At 38.5% G+C, this 18,023-nt stretch overlaps 1 protein-coding gene across 1 annotated transcript in view; it reads right to left on the bottom strand.

Moving 5' to 3' along the window:
* The window catches only part of LOC106072301 (nuclear receptor subfamily 2 group E member 1-like), a 56,002-nt gene that overhangs the window by 19,398 nt on the left and 18,581 nt on the right, over nt 1-18,023 (bottom strand). Inside the window, exons 3-6 of the mRNA XM_056041584.1 lie at nt 8,716-8,815; nt 8,267-8,361; nt 7,137-7,415; nt 107-315 (exon numbers count right to left, since the gene is read on the bottom strand). Coding sequence (XP_055897559.1) covers nt 107-315; nt 7,137-7,415; nt 8,267-8,361; nt 8,716-8,815 — 683 coding nt within the window. The remainder of the gene's footprint in view (nt 1-106; nt 316-7,136; nt 7,416-8,266; nt 8,362-8,715; nt 8,816-18,023) is intronic.

Here is an 18,023-nt window from a genome sequence, read left to right as displayed (position 1 = left end):
TCATAGAGATACATCTTTGTGACCTTGGTAGTAGATGTCATAGTTTCATAGAGATACATCTTTGTGACCTTGGTAGTAGATGTATCAAGGTCTTCTTGGCACTTACCTGCACATAGGGGCTAGCAAACATTGGATGTAACGGTGGAGGTGGCAATGGCGCCTGGCTGCTGAGTGGTGGTAAGACATGATAAGAGAATGGTACAGGTAGAGGGTGAAGTGGGTTGATGGGTGTCGGCACTACAACGTTGCCTGATGTAGAGGTCAGAAACACCTTAGAACTGGACAATGATGGTGAGGTTGTAGAGGATGGGAAATCTGAAGAAAAGAAAAAGTCGTATTTGATTGAGCGTACTTCTATCTAGGCACTAAGATCTATTTGATTGAGCGTACTTCTATCTAGGCACTAAGATCTATTTGATTGAGCGTACTTCTATCTAGGCACTAAGATCTATTTGATTGAGCGTACTTCTATCTAGGCACTAAGATCTATTTGATTGAGCGTACTTCTATCTAGGCACTAAGATCTATTTGATTGAGCGTACTTCTATCTAGGCACTAAGATCTATTTGATTGAGCGTACTTCTATCTAGGCACTAAGATCTATTTGATTGAGCGTACTTCTATCTAGGCACTAAGATCTATTTGATTGAGCGTACTTCTATCTAGGCACTAAGATCTATTTGATTGAGCGTACTTCTATCTAGGCACTAAGATCTATTTGATTGAGCGTACTTCTATCTAGGCACTAAGATCTATTTGATTGAGCGTACTTCTATCTAGGCACTAAGATCTATTTGATTGAGCGTACTTCTATCTAGGCACTAAGATCTATTTGATTGAGCGTACTTCTATCTAGGCACTAAGATCTATTTGATTGAGCGTACTTCTATCTAGGCACTAAGATCTATTTGATTGAGCGTACTTCTATCTAGGCACTAAGATCTATTTGATTGAGCGTACTTCTATCTAGGCACTAAGATCTATTTGATTGAGCGTACTTCTATCTAGGCACTAAGATCTATTTGATACGTCTGGATTGAGCGTACTTCTATCTAGGCACTAAGATCTATTTGATTGAGCGTACTTCTATCTAGGCACTAAGATCTATTTGATACGTCTGGATTGAGCGTACTTCTATCTAGGCACTAAGATCTATTTGATACGTCTGGATTGAGCGTACTTCTATCTAGGCACTAAGATCTATTTGATTGAGCGTACTTCTATCTAGGCACTAAGATCTATTTGATACGTCTGGATTGAGCGTACTTCTATCTAGGCACTAAGATCTATTTGATTGAGCGTACTTCTATCTAGGCACTAAGATCTATTTGATACGTCTGGATTGAGCGTACTTCTATCTAGGCACTAAGATCTATTTGATACGTCTGGATTGAGCGTACTTCTATCTAGGCACTAAGATCTATTTGATACGTCTGGATTGAGCGTACTTCTATCTAGGCACTAAGATCTATTTGATACGTCTGGATTGAGCGTACTTCTATCTAGGCACTAAGATCTATTTGATTGAGCGTACTTCTATCTAGGCACTAAGATCTATTTGATACGTCTGGATTGAGCGTACTTCTATCTAGGCACTAAGATCTATTTGATACGTCTGGATTGAGCGTACTTCTATCTAGGCACTAAGATCTATTTGATACGTCTGGATTGAGCGTACTTCTATCTAGGCACTAAGATCTATTTGATACGTCTGGATTGAGCGTACTTCTATCTAGGCACTAAGATCTATTTGATTGAGCGTACTTCTATCTAGGCACTAAGATCTATTTGATACGTCTGGATTGAGCGTACTTCTATCTAGGCACTAAGATCTATTTGATACGTCTGGATTGAGCGTACTTCTATCTAGGCACTAAGATCTATTTGATACGTCTGGATTGAGCGTACTTCTATCTAGGCACTAAGATCTATTTGATACGTCTGGATTGAGCGTACTTCTATCTAGGCACTAAGATCTATTTGATACGTCTGGATTGAGCGTACTTCTATCTAGGCACTAAGATCTATTTGATTGAGCGTACTTCTATCTAGGCACTAAGATCTATTTGATACGTCTGGATTGAGCGTACTTCTATCTAGGCACTAAGATCTATTTGATACGTCTGGATTGAGCGTACTTCTATCTAGGCACTAAGATCTATTTGATACGTCTGGATTGAGCGTACTTCTATCTAGGCACTAAGATCTATTTGATACGTCTGGATTGAGCGTACTTCTATCTAGGCACTAAGATCTATTTGATTGAGCGTACTTCTATCTAGGCACTAAGATCTATTTGATACGTCTGGATTGAGCGTACTTCTATCTAGGCACTAAGATCTATTTGATACGTCTGGATTGAGCGTACTTCTATCTAGGCACTAAGATCTATTTGATACGTCTGGATTGAGCGTACTTCTATCTAGGCACTAAGATCTATTTGATACGTCTGGATTGAGCGTACTTCTATCTAGGCACTAAGATCTATTTGATTGAGCGTACTTCTATCTAGGCACTAAGATCTATTTGATACGTCTGGATTGAGCGTACTTCTATCTAGGCACTAAGATCTATTTGATACGTCTGGATTGAGCGTACTTCTATCTAGGCACTAAGATCTATTTGATACGTCTGGATTGAGCGTACTTCTATCTAGGCACTAAGATCTATTTGATACGTCTGGATTGAGCGTACTTCTATCTAGGCACTAAGATCTATTTGATACGTCTGGATTGAGCGTACTTCTATCTAGGCACTAAGATCTATTTGATTGAGCGTACTTCTATCTAGGCACTAAGATCTATTTGATACGTCTGGATTGAGCGTACTTCTATCTAGGCACTAAGATCTATTTGATACGTCTGGATTGAGCGTACTTCTATCTAGGCACTAAGATCTATTTGATACGTCTGGATTGAGCGTACTTCTATCTAGGCAATTAGATCTATTTGATACGTCTGGATTGAGCGTACTTCTATCTAGGCACTAAGATCTATTTGATTGAGCGTACTTCTATCTAGGCACTAAGATCTATTTGATACGTCTGGATTGAGCGTACTTCTATCTAGGCACTAAGATCTATTTGATACGTCTGGATTGAGCGTACTTCTATCTAGGCACTAAGATCTATTTGATACGTCTGGATTGAGCGTACTTCTATCTAGGCACTAAGATCTATTTGATACGTCTGGATTGAGCGTACTTCTATCTAGGCACTAAGATCTATTTGATACGTCTGGATTGAGCGTACTTCTATCTAGGCACTAAGATCTATTTGATACGTCTGGATTGAGCGTACTTCTATCTAGGCACTAAGATCTATTTGATACGTCTGGATTGAGCGTACTTCTATCTAGGCACTAAGATCTATTTGATACGTCTGGTTTGAGCGTACTTCTTTCTAGGCACTAAGATCTATTTGATACGTCTGGATTGAGCGTACTTCTATCTAGGCACTAAGATCTATTTGATACGTCTGGATTGAGCGTACTTCTTTCTAGGTACTAAGATCTATTTGATACGTCTGGATTGAGCGTACTTCTATCTAGGCACTAAGATCTATTTGATACGTCTGGATTGAGCGTACTTCTATCTAGGCACTAAGATCTATTTGATACGTCTGGATTGAGCGTACTTCTATCTAGGCACTAAGATCTATTTGATACGTCTGGATTGAGCGTACTTCTATCTAGGCACTAAGATCTATTTGATACGTCTGGATTGAGCGTACTTCTATCTAGGCACTAAGATCTATTTGATACGTCTGGATTGAGCGTACTTCTATCTAGGCACTAAGATCTATTTGATACGTCTGGATTGAGCGTACTTCTATCTAGGCACTAAGATCTATTTGATACGTCTGGATTGAGCGTACTTCTATCTAGGCACTAAGATCTATTTGATACGTCTGGATTGAGCGTACTTCTATCTAGGCACTAAGATCTTTATCTTATCTGATACGTCTGGATTGAGCGTTCTTCTCTCTGGACACTAAGATATATATCTTATCTGTTCTGATACGTCTTGACTGATAAATTGTAACCTAATGGTATCAACTTGAGTAAAAATCCTTTCTATTGAAGTGCATGGCACGTAAAGAAACGAAATATTCTGACTATTTTGTTAGACTAGAAAGCTTAAAACTACTGGTCCGGTTACTTTTAGTTTGAGCACAAAATTTGCTCAACTCTGATGGTAGAAATAAAGTATATACGTAATCAGTTCCTTCTTTCTTCCGAACATAGGTTCTTTCTTTCTTGCCAGACAGGGGGTCTGGGGGAGGTCAGCATTATTATCGGTATTTGAAACCAAAACAAAAATTTAGTCATTGTAGATTTTTCTTTTTATTGGAATTGGGCTTCAACCTCAAAACCTTCATGACTTAAATTATGAAATGTAAAGACTGTTGTTTTCCTTTAGGTTTTTATTGACCTGGGAGGGGGGAGGTTAAACTACTCCCTCCATGTCTACACTCATGGAATTTGGTGATTGTAGTTTGTTTTAAATCTTTTTAAAGTTTTAGCGTCCAAACCCCATGAAGGTGGGTTTTCAAACGTTCTGTAGGAGGGGGTTTAAACTCAGATTCCCCTTGGCTACGCTCATAGAATGAGGTGACTGTAATTTGCTTTAGTTTTTTATTGAAGAGGTGTTGGTTTTGTTTACCTCACCCCCACCCCTCGGCATTAAATCTCCTATCTTAATCTTATTACATTTTTTTTTTAAAAGTCAACCATTATGGCCTCCTTCAGTAGAGAAGCAACTATGGCACATCTCATAGAAATGAGATCAAAGCAGTGCTGGGTTTACCTAAAGGCAACATAAACTGTAGGAACCCCGCTTGCCTGGAGCTTCCAAAAATGGTGACAGGGATATTTTCAGTCATTTTGAAGAAAGAGGACAAATTACCTTACAAGCCCCATAGTTCAAACAGCTTATGTTCTTATCATGTCTACATGCCAGAGTGGAGCACAATGGGATGCAAGCTGCCTACAGATAAACGACTCGTCTCAGTTATATTCCGAAGCATCATTCCCATGTCCGCTGGGGAGCAGAGATTAGGCAACAAGTGGTGGGCGCAGCAAAGTCAGGAAAACCTTTCTTGACAGAAGAAACGTCAGCCAGAATACTTCCACTTAGATACATTTACAAGGAGTAGCTAGGAGTGGGATCAACTAGACTAAGATATCAGGAGTTAATGGCCGACCATGTCTATAGATATCAAGAGACGATCTTTTCCCTTTCCAACTTGAGATGGAGTTACCTCTCCATTACTGGGGGAAAGCCTGGGAGTTACTTTGCAAATGCTGGGGTGCCCACAGTCAACACTCGCCTCTCTTCCCTACTGAGCAGATCCAAAAAGATGGTGAACCATCGCAATTTGGGGGGTCAGGTAGATGGAGAGCTTGCCAGATAGAAGTGATCTTATCACTTTCCCCCTGCCCACGGAGCTCCGAAACCGGATTTTTTGTTAGGGTTCCTAAAACGATGCAAGAGCTGGAACGTGAAGAAGACTCTCAGCACTGTGCACAATAAGCGTTCATCACCAGCTTGTCTAGAGCGACGAGCAGCAAGTCTTCAGTAATGATAATGATAGCTTCGGTAGCCACACTAATCGTTGGCAGTTTTGTTTATCGGGCCGCACGGATAAACTTAACAACGTGTACAGTAAATAATTGTTTTAGCGGCTTGTTTAGTTTTTTTCTTCATTTATAGAAACAAACATTCACAGTGCTCTTAGTATCACATAGGGCAAACAGAATAGGGGAGGGGGCGCATTTTTTTTTCTTTTATAATCTGCGTAACTAGAAATAATGAGAAAGTTAAAGCTACGACTATGAGCCATAGGTCTCAATTTGCAACCCCCCACCTTGCAAAAAATCCTGCGGGCGCCCTTGCGCACATAATGCTAGCTCAGACTGAAATAGTTTTTAGGAGTTATTGAAATTATTATCCAAGTACGACCCGCTCCTGAGAGTACTAGTGCTCCGAAACAAGCTTCGTTCCAGACCGATTTCATACATGTCCCCACAAATAGAAAGCGAACTTATTGCACTATTGGGTGATTACAAGCAAAATATTTCTCTTTGTTTTTGACAGTAAATCTGACATCTCAAAACTGGATCAATTTTGCCAAATGTTAAGACTACGTTGTCATGGACAATAACGGGGTAGAGATTCTTTCATTGACATCTCAGATATCGGCTCGAAGAGTCAGTTTTAAACATTGTCTCTATGGGAATATTTGTGGTAAGTGCTGTATATATGCGAGCGAAGTTTTTTCAGACTTAAGTTGATCAAGAATTAATTGCAATTAACAATGAACAATTTGCGCCTCACTAATTTGGCCACTGATTTAAAAAAAAATTAGCACTACTTTAACATTGTATACATATTTGTTTGTGAACAAAACAACAACACCGTCTATTTACTGTTTTATTTCGTGGTGTGTTTTTTGTAGTGGGGGGGGGAGGCAGGATACTGAGCAACATATACCCACGGCTTTCACCAAACATTGTTATAAGTCTGTACTAAGTGAAGCAGTCTTGCATACAAGTAAACATTAAAGTCTGGCTTATTAAAACAATGTTAGTTTAAAGATACGTTCATTGTGGTATGTTGCTAGTCGGATAGTTGACTTATGTACACTTTAAAAAGTGGGTTTTATTTTAGTTAAAAACTTAATTCTTTCTCATTTATTTCTCTATTTTTACCCATGTCACTGCGGTATAGTCTAGGTCCTGATCTAGATATAGATCTAATAGATCCAGATTACTAGACTATAGAGTTAGAATCTTGATAAGATTTCTAGACTCAGAGCTCTACAGTTCTTAAAATGAAATAATGAAATGTGGTTACAAAAGTATTGATACATCCTAAGGGTTATCTATCCTAACTTGGATTTTTGAAATGGGGTTAAATTGAGACTGACATTTATACATTTTATACTTCAGCTAGTCCTTTCTATGAGAACTCTAGGAATTCCTTTCAACCTGTTTAGTCTGTCAAGCTGCTTTACTAGATTCTCTAATTGTAAACAAAAGTATATCTAGCTCTATTGTCCACTATTTAATGTGTGCCCATTCCATCTTCATAACAAGACAGTTCCATAGAAAATGGCCAACAAAGACTCTGCTTACCATCTTGAGATGGTCTAGTTGTCTCAAGTTGACCAGTGGGTGTGTCTCTCTTTCTTTTACTACATAGTTCCTGGGGTGGAGTGTGTCTCTGAGTGTCTTGAAGACAAGTGTTTGGGCCTCCATATATCTCACTGCTCTTACTTGTAGACACAAGAGTAGGATCAGCAGAGTATGTTGGCACCAGTGATTGTTGTATAATTGGAAGTAGCAAGTTTCTCTCAGTTTGAGATCCGTGGGGTACAAAGTTTCTCTCAGTTTGAGATCCGTGAGGTACAAGTCCTTGAATGAAAGAAGGAAATAAGAAAACATTTCAACAGCAATTACGTTTGTCTAGCTTTCAAGCTCAGTGTGCTCTGGTCTGGAGGGTCAGTGTGCTCTGGTCTGGAGGGTCAGTGCTAGGATTGGGGGGGGGGGTGTCTGAGTTTTTTTAATTCATGCCACCTTGACGGTAAGCAATCAGCCATACTTTCATCAACTTATGTCAATCAAAATGTAATGAATGATTTTTTAAAATGACTTTTATTGTACCCACCCAAAGTATTGCCTATATATCTATCAAACTGTATCACATCTTCTCCATATATACAAGACATTATTCTGATACACTTAGTTATAGGATTGTAAACATTTCTTTTACACTTTTTTTTAGGATTGTAAACATCTCTTTTCACCTTTTTATAGGATTGTAAATATCTCTCTTAGACTTATTTAAAGCATTGTAAACATCTCTTTTCACCTTTTTATAGGATTGTAAATATCTCTCTTAGACTTATTTAAAGCATTGTAAACATCTCTTTTCACCTTTTTATAGGATTGTAAATATCTCTCTTAGACTTATTTAAAGCATTGTAAACATCTCTTTTACGCTTATTTATAGGATTGTAAATATCTCTCTTAGACTTATTTAAAGCATTGTAAACATCTCTTTTACACTTATTTATAGGATTGTAAATATCTCTCTTAGACTTATTTAAAGCATTGTAAACATCTCTTTTACACTTATTTATAGGATTGTGAACATTGCTGGTAGGTATCCTAAACGTAATACTGATGCACACAAATGTATGCCAAATGTTGATGTAAAAGGACAGAGCTTACAATCTAGTCTCTTTTTGTGGACCAGAACTTACTAGTGCTAATCACTTGTTGTGTAAGTAAAGAATTGCTCATGTCTTGTCTTGTAGTCATCAGGTGTGGGTAGATTGATGTGTAGTTGTAATCAAAACTAAAAATAAAGAACATGGAAAATATTTTATTTTGTTTTGTCAAATGGTTCTCATCAAAACCTGACATTTCCAATTTTTAGACATATTGTCGGAAATGCATATCTATAATATAAAGCATAAAGTAAGTAGTAGGCCTATGTATGCATGTATCTATGTCCGAATAAAAATCAAAACCGTTAGATCAATCTTGACTATTTAGGACACACATTCCACATTCAGTGAGTTTATTATTGGGTGAAATGTTCTTATTTTAGAATGAAAATTGATTTCTCACCAAAAAAAAAAAATATAATAAAAGAAGAAATGGTGAAAAAAAAACAAAAAACTAACAACTAAAAAGAAAAAAAATATACCTCGATGACGTTGTCAAATCCAGGTAAGAAAATCGTTTGTCTGGACTTGAACACTCCCTGGGTAGTCTGTTACTTCTCGGGGCTCTCTCGTGTTGCACGCCTAAACAAATCAATGTATTAGTTGGATAGAAATGGTCCCTATGGCTATCTTGACACAACATGTGTTTGAAGTCAGCAGCCATGTTTTGTTGAAATATAATTGGCATTTGGCCGATGTATCTTTAAAATTGAAATGACGTCATTCATCTGTAAATCTCAATGTAATTGAGAACAAAAATAAAATATCGATACAAAAACATCGATATAGATCTAGGATATAATCCCAGCGGACACGTTAGCAGTCTCTGTCGTGTATTTTACCCCAGATTTCGGTATTTTTACAAAGCTTATACATGTTACCTCCAAAATGCGAAAGCCGGCATTCTATAGAATGCAAGAAATATCCAGGCTTTGCCTAGGCATTGTAGAGAATGATAATATTAACTAGATCTATACTACTAAAAATAGTAGAAATATAATATGGATAGATAGATTCGATCTGAAATCTAGAATCTACTAATTGACAATGTCATTCAATGTCTTTGATTCCAAAGAATAATGATGAGGGCACTATTTGTTTGTTTGAATCACAAATCACGTGACTATGGCCTATGCACACCACGTTGCGACATGACTGCTCTGTGACTTTGTCTGCTGTGCTTTACGAGATGCGGACAAAAAATATGTAAATCTAGATTACAAATTTCTAGAACAATATTCTAGATCTAGATCTATTTACTTAACTTAGCAACAAAAATATATTAAAATATCTAAAATATTTAGATCTATAATAATAATAAGGCGTGTCTTCGAGTCCGAAGATTAATGAGGAATGCAGAATTTGCCGTGGGAAAGCAGCCCAAGCTGTGACCTACATATTTTGCCACATCCAGGGCAAGCATAACAATTGTCCGCCGGTGGTCGATTAAGATTTTCTTTTCGCCGTCTGCGTCTGTCCTCTGCAGCGGATTTTCTTTTGGTCTCAAATGTGTATCCCGCGGCCTTTGTGAGGGACCTCCAGCAGTCTCTTCTACGTCAGCAAAGGCATGTTGGCGCCTAAGCTGGTCTTTAAAGCATTTCTGTGGAGCACCTCTGTTACGTCGACCATCTTTTAGCTTACCAAAAAAAAAAAGACTGCCTTTGGCATACGTTCGTCCAGTGGCTTAGCATCCATGGTGCGAAGGGTTTCAATGAACCAGGGCCCACGTCCATTAGGGGTCCACAGCCTATGGAATAACAAAGCGCAAAGGGGTTCATTGCACTTGGTCCCATGGCTCTTAACTAGTTGGAGCCCATGTGATAACTTACGGATGACACTTAAGTCCTGATGGTCACGAATTAAAATTTCGACACAGCTGCTAATTATTAAATTTTCTCAAAGCTCAATCTGTTTCTTTTTTTTTCTGTATTTAAATTGTGTTTAAATATTTGAAAGTGATGTCCAAACAGAGTCCTATAACCTGACTTTCTACAGTGGCGATTCTAAAACTTTTGTATCCAAGCCAATGACGTAGATACTTTGAAATTGTGTACAACACTCAATTAGGACGACAGCATCCTCAGAAATCTTTATCACATTGTTTTGTTGTCTTTGTGTTGTAAACAATATTGATGTAATCATTAGAACATAAAAAGAAGATGAAATGTAAAAACACAGAATAAAAAGAAACTAATCACCATAGTATGTTTCAGATGTATCCTTAATGATGAATATGTTTGTTCTGTTACAATGAATGGCGAAACCATATAGGGGAGCAGGTTTATAACAGAGATCTAGAATAGAGAGATGGCCACATTAATCATGGAATAGTGTCATTGTCTGAGCAGACGTCTGCAAAATTGGCTGAACAAATGTTCCACGTAATGAATATGCTAGGTCAAATCTGTACAAAAGCTCCTTCTTCCCTAGTGTTATTAGAGCATGGAATGGGTTGCCTGAGCTAGCCAGGATAACCAGTGACTTGGCAGAATTTAAGTCATTGGTTAATATGCATGACTGAATGCATGACGCGTAGGACGTAATCATCTTCTTTTTTGAAGTATTAGATAAGAAGATAAGAATAATCCCCATTTATTCTTAAATAAACTTAGAGGCAAAAGCAATGATGGTGCTTCCAATATAAGTATGTAGAAGGGCCTACAAAGGTCTTCGGGTATTGTTTTATCAAAAGCCGCTCTCGCATTATGTTCACTGTGATAACCACGACTTAAACTTGGCCTTAAATGATTCCGTCAGCTGTGTCCAAGACGTGGCAGATTTCTAGGACTTGTTATGTGTTTTTTGCTCACAGCATTTCAAGATGGACGCGTCTAGAATTCAATAAGAAGAGTATAGTTTATAGTACACTCATATACTTTTGCCCACTAGGTGGTCATCAAGGAATGATGCTCTAACAACAAGATTCATATATTTTGATGTCCTAAAGCTGTTAACACAAATTACATTGTGTTTCTCAAAGGAAAATGAACGCCTGAAAGCTGCAACAATTAGAGGAGAATTAGAATTATTCGCTAACATTGTTCTGTTTATTGTCGAGTACACAATTGTCAGCGCAGTCAGCGTTGTGTTGTATATGTTGGAACGTGAGTAGCAAGATCTACATAAAGCAGAAAGTACTGGAATGTCTGCCCAGCGTAATTGTCAGACCATAACAAGTTCCTCTATACTGTCCATACCGGCGTTCGTAAGGACATCGCTGTTTGTAGTACGGTTATGCCACCGTATGTCCATGATGGAGCTCACGCATCTTTGGTGAAAGCGCTCATGTAGTCTTAGTTTCTTTCTGTTTAATACCCATGTCTCAGATCCTTGTATAGAAGAGCTGGTAAACTTTGACTTTTGTAGACAGTCGGAGCGATTTATTCTGTCAAACTCTCGCCTGAAGGCGTCCAAAAGCACTACTGGCCCTGACAAGACTGTTATCAGCTTTCCATGAAAGCGAGGCGTCATTTCATAATATACTTCCTAGGTATGTGAAGTGGTCTACCACGTTAAAGGCCTGTCCATTTACGATGACCTTTGTCACTGAGTAGGTTTTATTGGGGTCACTTCTGGAACATGACTTCTGTTTTCCCGAGGTTTATAGATAAACCGAAAGATGCGGCAGCGTTTGCAAATTCTTTGATCGCGTTCTGGAGGTCATGTTCATTGTGAGCTAGCAGAGTGCAAACATAGAGAAGCTCCTTTATGACCATCTCTTTTGTTTTTCTTTGGGATAGTAGACGTTGTCGTCCGAACGAAACCGGAAGTAGATGCCTTCGTGCGATATTTGCCACATTTGACGCAGCATTACACCAAACAAGATAGCGAATAGAGTAGGAGCAAGTACACAACCCTGCTTCACGCCATTTTATATTGGGAAGTGATCAGACAGGTCACCATTGTGTCTGAACTGGCCTTTTTGTCCCACATGAAACTGCGTGAGAATGGATAGGAACGTAGGTGGGCATCCGAGTTGGCCAAAATCCTCCATAAACCATTGCGACTGACCGTGTCGAAAGCCTTGGTTAGGTCCACAAAGGTAGTGTATAGGTTTAGGTTCTACTCTTTGCATTTTTCTTGTAATTATCGTAGAATAAATATCATGTCAGATGTACCTCTATCGGTTCTGAATCTACATTGGCTCTCAGAAACACTTGTTCACTAAAGAGTTGGTTAATCGGTAGAGCAAGACTCGTGCAAAGATGTTTCCTGCTACTGACAGAAGTGTCATGCCTCGATAGTTAAAGCAGTTAGATTTGTCACTCTTTTTGTTTGGGATATGATTACGGAAGGGACCACACACTACTCCTAGCATAGAGCGAACTAGACTGTTAGCCTCTAGGTTAGGGCGACACCACTCATTTTAAACATTTCAGCCGGAAGTCCATCAGAGCCAGGTGCTTTGTGTTTTTTGAGTTTCTGGATTGCTGTTTCAACTTCCTGAAATGTCGGTGAGACGTCGAGCTCTTCTGTCTCAATGAAATGCTAACCACTGTCAACAAGTGCAAACTAAAACTTTATGGCCATAGGACAAGATTCTCAGGGCTCACAAAGACGTTCCTTCAGGGAACAGTACCGGCGGGAGAAAGGCAGACTAAGGAAGCGATGGTAAGACAACATGAAATGCGTAGGCCGTAATTATCTTCTTTTTTGAAGTAACGTCTGTAACATTTAAGACTTAATTTTTATTATTATTTGTATCCCTACTCAAACTTGGCCTCGCCAAATCAGTTTCGCATAGAAACCCACAACGATTGAGTCCGGCCCTGCTATTTAGTTAAGGGTGATTACTTGTTCTCCCCTCCCCTCTTTTTTTTCGGCGCTTAAGTAACGTGGGGTAACTCTAATCTGACTCGTAGAAATAAAGAGTGATCTTTCCATGACTTTTAGGTCACGATGGTTACGTCCGGCCCTGCTATTTAATGATGGGTGAATACTATCCCCCCTCTCTTTTTTTTTCGCCGCTAAAGTTACGTGGGGGTAACTCTAGTCCAACATGCAGAAAAAAAATAGTGATCTTTCCTTTACTTCTTGTCCAAACTGTTGAGCCATGAAGAGAATTATATATATAGATAGTCAACACACGGCGTAAGATACGCCGCTATTTTGCAGGATCGGCATTAGGCCACTGCAACCTATGCAACCGCAATGGGGGCCGCACTTTCATAGGGCCCGCGCTAGTCTGAGGTGTAAATTATTAATTTTATAAATTATAACATGATTCCCGCAGGTAATTCTTGCTATTGAGCGTGATCTATGTAGGAAATAATTTTTTTATGATCTACTGTATGACTTCGCTACACGCAAGGCTCGTAATGTAATTCTGTACGTAGTAAAGAATGAATAAAATGCAAAGACTCTTAAATTTCACTTAACCCTGCTATTTAGTGACGGGTTAATACAGAGTAGATTAGTTGTTCTTCCCCCCCCCCTTTTTTTTGTCCCCGCTAAAATTGAGTGGAGTAGAAATAACTTCATGACTTCTTGATCATAACGGTTAAGTCCGGCCCTGTTATTTTGTGACGGGTGAATACTACTTGCTCTCCTCCCTCTTTATTTTCATAACTCTAGTCCGTCTTGTAGAAATAAAAGAGTGATCTTTCCTTTACTCATTGCGTGTTCAAACTGTTGAGCCATGGAGAGAATTATATATATAGATATAGATAAGAAAAGATAAATGAATGAACATTGAAAAAGATTCTACCCAAGAAATGGAGAAAGATGGTCGACAGATCATGTGTACAAAATGTGATTCTTTCTCAATTATTTCTCTATATTTAATTTTCTGAATTAAAGTTTAAGTGGTATAGATCAAATCTTTCAACCACAGACCTATACATTACATATAGATAGAAATGCAGACTAGGTCTTGAACTCATTAGGGCGTCGAATCGTGACATAACCCATTGATTGCACAACACACACAAAATGTTGTACTATTTAAACTGCTTAAATCTAACGCCAGAGCAAATATAATGTACTAGCATTTATCACCGGCTACGCCCGTTTGTTTGTTTCTGACTATATATTGTTTATTTTGGCATGAAACCTTTTTTTTTTTCGAATTTTCTAATCATATCAAGCAAGCATATCAAACACGGCGTTCGGGGGCCGCATGCGGCCCGCGACCACATTGCATGTAGCCCGCTTGGCCACCTCAAAAATTATCAAAATAATATTAAACTATTACGCTGGAAAATAAAAGATGACAAGCTACTTGAATTGAAAAATAGTATTTGTTAAACTGAACAACGAGAGTGAGTCTGCATTGAAAGCCAGCTACATTTTTTTCAAACTTAATTGCAAGCCAAAGCAAATCATTAAGTGAAAGGGATTTTATGAAGGAGTGTGTCGTTAAATGTGTAAGCATTGAAAGAAATAACTTTAACTAGGAACACTGTGGCAGATAGAACAATGGACATGTCAGTCAGCTTGCGTGAACAGTTAAATAACAAAATAGATTCTCATTGGCTCTCTATGAGTCAACTGATGTAACGGGTGTAGCACAGTTGGCTATACTCATAAGGGCCTGTGACAGGAATTTTGAGATACATGAGGAGGTACTTGAGCTCTGTTCTATACATAACACCACAACAAGCGAGGATGGTTTTGAGAAATAACAGGTGATATTGCAGTACAATTTACCTTTGGTAAAGCTAGCTAGTCTAACAACGGATGGCGCACTTACCATTATGAAATGGTTTTGATGTAAAGCTACTTGCAAAAATAAGAGAGACTAATGCTAATTTTAAATTTGCTTATCTTTAGTACTTTATCACCAAGAAACATTACGCACAAAGCAATTACAATTCCAACATGTCATAAGCCTGGTTTCAGTCACTATCAATTTTATTCGTGCCCGTGGCTTAAATCATCGCCAATGTTTAATGTTTCTCTGAACCTGTTGAACATTTCCATACTGACGAATGGGTTCAGGATTTGGCATTTGCAATTGATCTCACTGGTCACCTGCAAGACTTGAATTTGAAACTTCAAAGTAAAGATAAAATTGTCACAACTGCTTGTGATCATGTGAAGTGCTTGCAAACAAAATTACAACTGTGGATAAATCAAATATGAAGAGAAAATCTTGTTCACTTGTCAGAGACTAAAAAAATTAAATACGGCTACAACATTTGGTAAATATGTCTTACACCTGGAATCGTTAGTAGATGCTTCCACTGGCCGCTTTCATGACTTCGTTTCATACGAGCAAGAATTTTCGTTGTTTTTATCTCCATTCTCATTTGCTTATGAAAATGCTGCTGGTAATGTGCAACTAGAGCTGATAGAATAGCAGTTAGATTCTTTGTTGAGAGCGAAGTATATAGCACTGGCTGCGCCAAACTTTAGTTATTTACCTAAACGGTACTTTGAATGGCGGAAATTTGCAGCCAGAATTCTAGCTATTTTTGCAAGCACTGATCTCTGTGAGCAATTCTTTTCCATAATGAAAGCTACAAATTACCTCACCGTTCGAGATTATCTGATCAAAATTTGTCGTCAGTGATGATAGTGTCAGTGACAAACAAACTTCCAGCCGATATTAATAAACTTGTATCCCAGAATGATGTCAAGCATCAGGACAAAGAAAAAAATGCGCAATCATAGTAATTTTTAATTATGAAATTGTACTGCAAATTTAGCTAACTAAATGGGGTTCGAACATATGCCAAAGGCAAACTTTTTTTTTAGTGAGCTGAAAGGTGACCGGCGTAACAGAGATGCCCCATAATAACGCTTCTTTAGAATACTAACGCGATGTTTTTAAGTCTCTTAAGAAAAAATGTTCTATTTTACATTGTTACCCTATAACGTAGAGATTTTGCATCACTTGATGCTTCGTACTAAAGCCATAAACTAATTACTATATTAAATGTCAGAACGTAACCATTTTAGAAGTTACACTACAAAGACTTTCTTCCAAGTCAATAATAGCTCAATAGTTTTACGCAAAATATGCAATGTAAAACGTTACGACATGAGCTGTGGTTTTCTTTACTGTTGGGGTGATTAGACTTCCTATTCTAATCGCCATGTACAATTACATTGAGAACTAACAGAATGAAAAAGCAACTCTTCAGATTGATAGTCTTTACCCGATAGTTCATTTTTGTAATTACAAAAATATTCCCAAAATGACTTCGGGTATATAACCTTCCTTAACAAAAATTATTCATCTGAGTGAGGCTCGGTCACCTGGTACTTCCTAATAAATCTCTCAAGAGTGTCTGACGCATTTGAAACATTTATATTTCTTTGTATGTATGTCAATGTATGAATCAATGTTTTAGTTATCATCAGCTTTGTTTCTCCTGCCTTTCCGTGCTGAGACATCAGTTTTGTTTCTCCTGACTTTCTGTGCTGAGACATCAGCTTTGTTTCTCCTGACTTTCTGTGCTCAGACATCAGTTTTGTTGCTCCTGACTTTCTGTGCTCAGACATCAGCTTTGTTTCTCATGACTTTCTGTGCTCAGACATCAGCTTTGTTTCTCCTGACTTTCTGTGCTCAGACATCAGCTTTGTTTCTCATGACTTTCTGTGCTCAGACATCAGCTTTGTTTGTCATGACTTTCTGTGCTCAGACATCAGCTTTGTTTCCCCTGACTTTCTGTGCTCAGACATCAGTTTTGTTGCCCCTGACTTTCTGTGCTCAGACATCAGTTTTGTTGCTCCTGACTTTCTGTGCTCAGACATCAGTTTTGTTTCTCATGACTTTCTGTGCTCAGACATCAATTTGTTTCTCATGACTTTCTGTGCTCAGACATCAGTTTTGTTGCTCCTGACTTTCTGTGCTCAGACATCAGTTTTGTTGCTCCTGACTTTCTGTGCTCAGACATCAGTTTTGTTGCTCCTGACTTTCTGTGCTCAGACATCAATTTGTTTCTCATGACTTTCTGTGCTCAGACATCAGTTTTGTTGCTCCTGACTTTCTGTGCTCAGACATCAGTTTTGTTGCTCCTGACTTTCTGTGATCAGACATCAGTTTTGTTGCTCCTGACTTTCTGTGCTCAGACATCAGTTTTGTTGCTCCTGACTTTCTGTGCTCAGACATCAGTTTTGTTGCTCCTGACTTTCTGTGCTCAGACATCAGTTTTGTTGCTCCTGACTTTCTGTGCTCAGACATCAGTTTTGTTGCTCCTGACTTTCTGTGCTCAGACATCAGTTTTGTTGCTCCTGACTTTCTGTGCTCAGACATCAGTTTTGTTGCTCCTGACTTTCTGTGCTCAGACATCAATTTGTTTCTCATGACTTTCTGTGCTCAGACATCAGTTTTGTTGCTCCTGACTTTCTGTGCTCAGACATCAGTTTTGTTTCTCATGACTTTCTGTGCTCAGACATCAATTTGTTTCTCATGACTTTCTGTGCTCAGACATCAGTTTTGTTGCTCCTGACTTTCTGTGCTCAGACATCAGTTTTGTTGCTCCTGACTTTCTGTGCTCAGACATCAGTTTTGTTTCTCATGACTTTCTGTGCTCAGACATCAGTTTTGTTTCTCCTGACTTTCTGTGCTCAGACATCAATTTGTTTCTCATGACTTTCTGTGCTCAGATATCAGCTTTGTTTCTCCTGACTTTCTGTGCTGAGACATCAGTTTTGTTTCTCATGACTTTCTGTGCTGAGACATCAGCTTTGTTGCTCCTGACTTTCTGTGCTGAGACATCAGTTTTGTTTCTCATGACTTTCTGTGCTCAGACATCAGCTTTGTTTCCCCTGACTTTCTGTGCTCAGACATCAGTTTTGTTCCTCATGACTTTCTGTGCTCAGACATCAGCTTTGTTTCTCC

The sequence above is a fragment of the Biomphalaria glabrata genome, chromosome 9 (assembly GCF_947242115.1).
Source record: "Biomphalaria glabrata chromosome 9, xgBioGlab47.1, whole genome shotgun sequence".
Classification (NCBI taxonomy): Eukaryota; Metazoa; Mollusca; class Gastropoda; family Planorbidae; genus Biomphalaria; species Biomphalaria glabrata.
Note: the sequence above shows the minus strand (reverse complement) of the source record. Positions and strands in the feature narration are given on the sequence as shown.